We start from the raw sequence: 1,939 nt of genomic DNA, 5'->3' as shown, positions 1-1,939 counted from the left end.
GACAACGATTTTCAATCTCAAGTCTCCATATTTTCATCACAGTGATCTTTAGTCCTGTAGACTTTGAGGATGCGGCTAAGCTAGAATCCAGGAAGAAGTCGATAGCTGTCCTCGGGTGAGCTGTCCCCAGAGCCTATGAAGGGCCCCCTTGACCTCTTGGTTCTTGAGGCTGTAGATGATGGGGTTGGCCATAGGGGTGAACACAGTGTAGAGGACAGAGAAAGCCTTTCGAAGTAAGGGGGCCATGTGGTCTGTGGGTGCTACATAGACCACGATGAGGGTGCCATAAAACACCCCAACCACGCTGAGGTGGGAGGAACAGGTGGAGAAGGCTTTGTGCCTCCCACGGCCTGATGGTATTCGCAGCACAGTCCTCAGGATGAAGGCGTAGGAGGTCACAATCAACAGGAAAGGGGCCAGTGTCAGGAAGCCTGAAATGCTCACTCCAGCTCCCCACATGACCCCTCTATCACCACAGAACAGCCCTACAACAGGAGCAAAGTCACAGAAGTAGTGGTCGATCTCCCTGCGGCCAGGGCAGAGGGGCAGAGGGGCCGCCAGGGCCAGAGTGAGGGCGGAAAAGGAGAAGCCGCTGAACCAGGCTCCAGCAGCCAGGCAGCCACACCACCAGGTGCTCATCAGGGCCGGGTAGTGCAGTGGGCGGCAGATGGCCAAGTAACGGTCGTAGGACATGGCCGAGAGCAGGAGGCACTCAGCCGCAGCCAGTGAGGCAAACATGTAGAACTGAAGCAGACAGCAGGCCAGCGAGATGGCTTCCCTCCCTTTCAGGAAGCTCCGCAACAGCTGAGGCACGATGTTGGAGGTATAGCCGATCTCCAGCAGGGAGAAGTGGCAGAGGAAGAAGTACATGGGTGTGTGGAGAGTCCGACTGGAGGCCACAGCCAGCACGATAAGGGCATTGCCCCCCACGGTCATCACATAAATAGCTAAAAAGAGGGTGAAAGGGAGGAAGCGCAGGCGTTGCAGCTCCCCGAAGCCCACTAGGATCAGCCAGGTGGTCTGGTTCTCGCTGGCACCACTGGGTTGCTTCCTCATTTAGATCTGGGCCCAAGAGGAGACAGGAAAGTAACATTAACCCAGATCCCGTTACAACCACACACTATGCTTGGCTTAGTCATTTCTTCACCACAGCAAGCACTGGAGACAGGCCATGCTGTCTCTTGTTTCTGGAAGAGAAATGGAGACCCAGTGAGTGTAAGCCAATCATTCAAGGTCACTGGAGTTTTGTTTTGGACCCAGGTTTGCTTGACTCCAAAGCTCCTGCATGATCTATTGTCCTGCTTTCCCAAATCCTTTCTGAGTGATAGACGTGTTAGTATCAGGCAGCAGCATAGGGCGCTTCCAGTCATCAGGGAGCTATTTACCTGATGACCCTGGCTGAGCATCAACAGGAGAACATACCTGGTGGGCCTTCTGGAAGGGTGGGAGGAGTGGCCGTGACCTCCCCGGTGGATGGTCCTCCTCTGAGATCATGCACATTCCTGAAGCAGCTGCTCATCTCAGGCTATTTTCCCTTCTAAGTACGTGAGACTTGGAAATCCCAGTAAGCACAATATGCCATTTACTCTCGGAGAGACGCCATAGAGAAAGATCTGCATGAACTCAGATCCCACTCTCTCAGGAAGCCATTCTTTTCCCTCGGCCCAGTGGCCTGCTGACTGTTGGTAAAACCATTTTCAGACGTTGCCTAATCTCTCATCAGTTTGTCGGAAGCAGGGCATACTTTCTTTTTCTTGGTTCTCCTACTCTATATTCCCCATACAGGTGGAATGCTCCATTTTTCTTACCTAACTGCGGATTCTTTAGGAATTTCTATCCTGGTACAGGATTCCTTCTTTCAGTTATTACAGTATTATCCTAACATCAAACACACAGGAAGGCCTTGATAAGTACTTGTGGAATGAATGAATGAATGAAT

At 52.1% G+C, this 1,939-nt stretch overlaps 1 protein-coding gene across 1 annotated transcript; it reads right to left on the bottom strand.

The window, feature by feature from the left end:
* Positions 1 to 75: 75 nt before the first annotated feature.
* On the bottom strand, positions 76 to 1,056 carry LOC102240469 (olfactory receptor 11A1). Its single transcript, XM_005853036.1, has one exon. It carries the CDS (start codon positions 1,054 to 1,056, stop codon positions 76 to 78), a length of 981 nt encoding a protein of 326 aa, XP_005853098.1.
* Between the last annotated feature and the right edge of the window lie 883 nt (positions 1,057 to 1,939).

This window comes from Myotis brandtii, unplaced genomic scaffold (genome assembly GCF_000412655.1).
Source record: "Myotis brandtii unplaced genomic scaffold, ASM41265v1 C42662924, whole genome shotgun sequence".
Taxonomy (NCBI): domain Eukaryota; kingdom Metazoa; phylum Chordata; class Mammalia; order Chiroptera; family Vespertilionidae; genus Myotis; species Myotis brandtii.
This window is presented reverse-complemented; position numbering and strand designations above follow the sequence as displayed.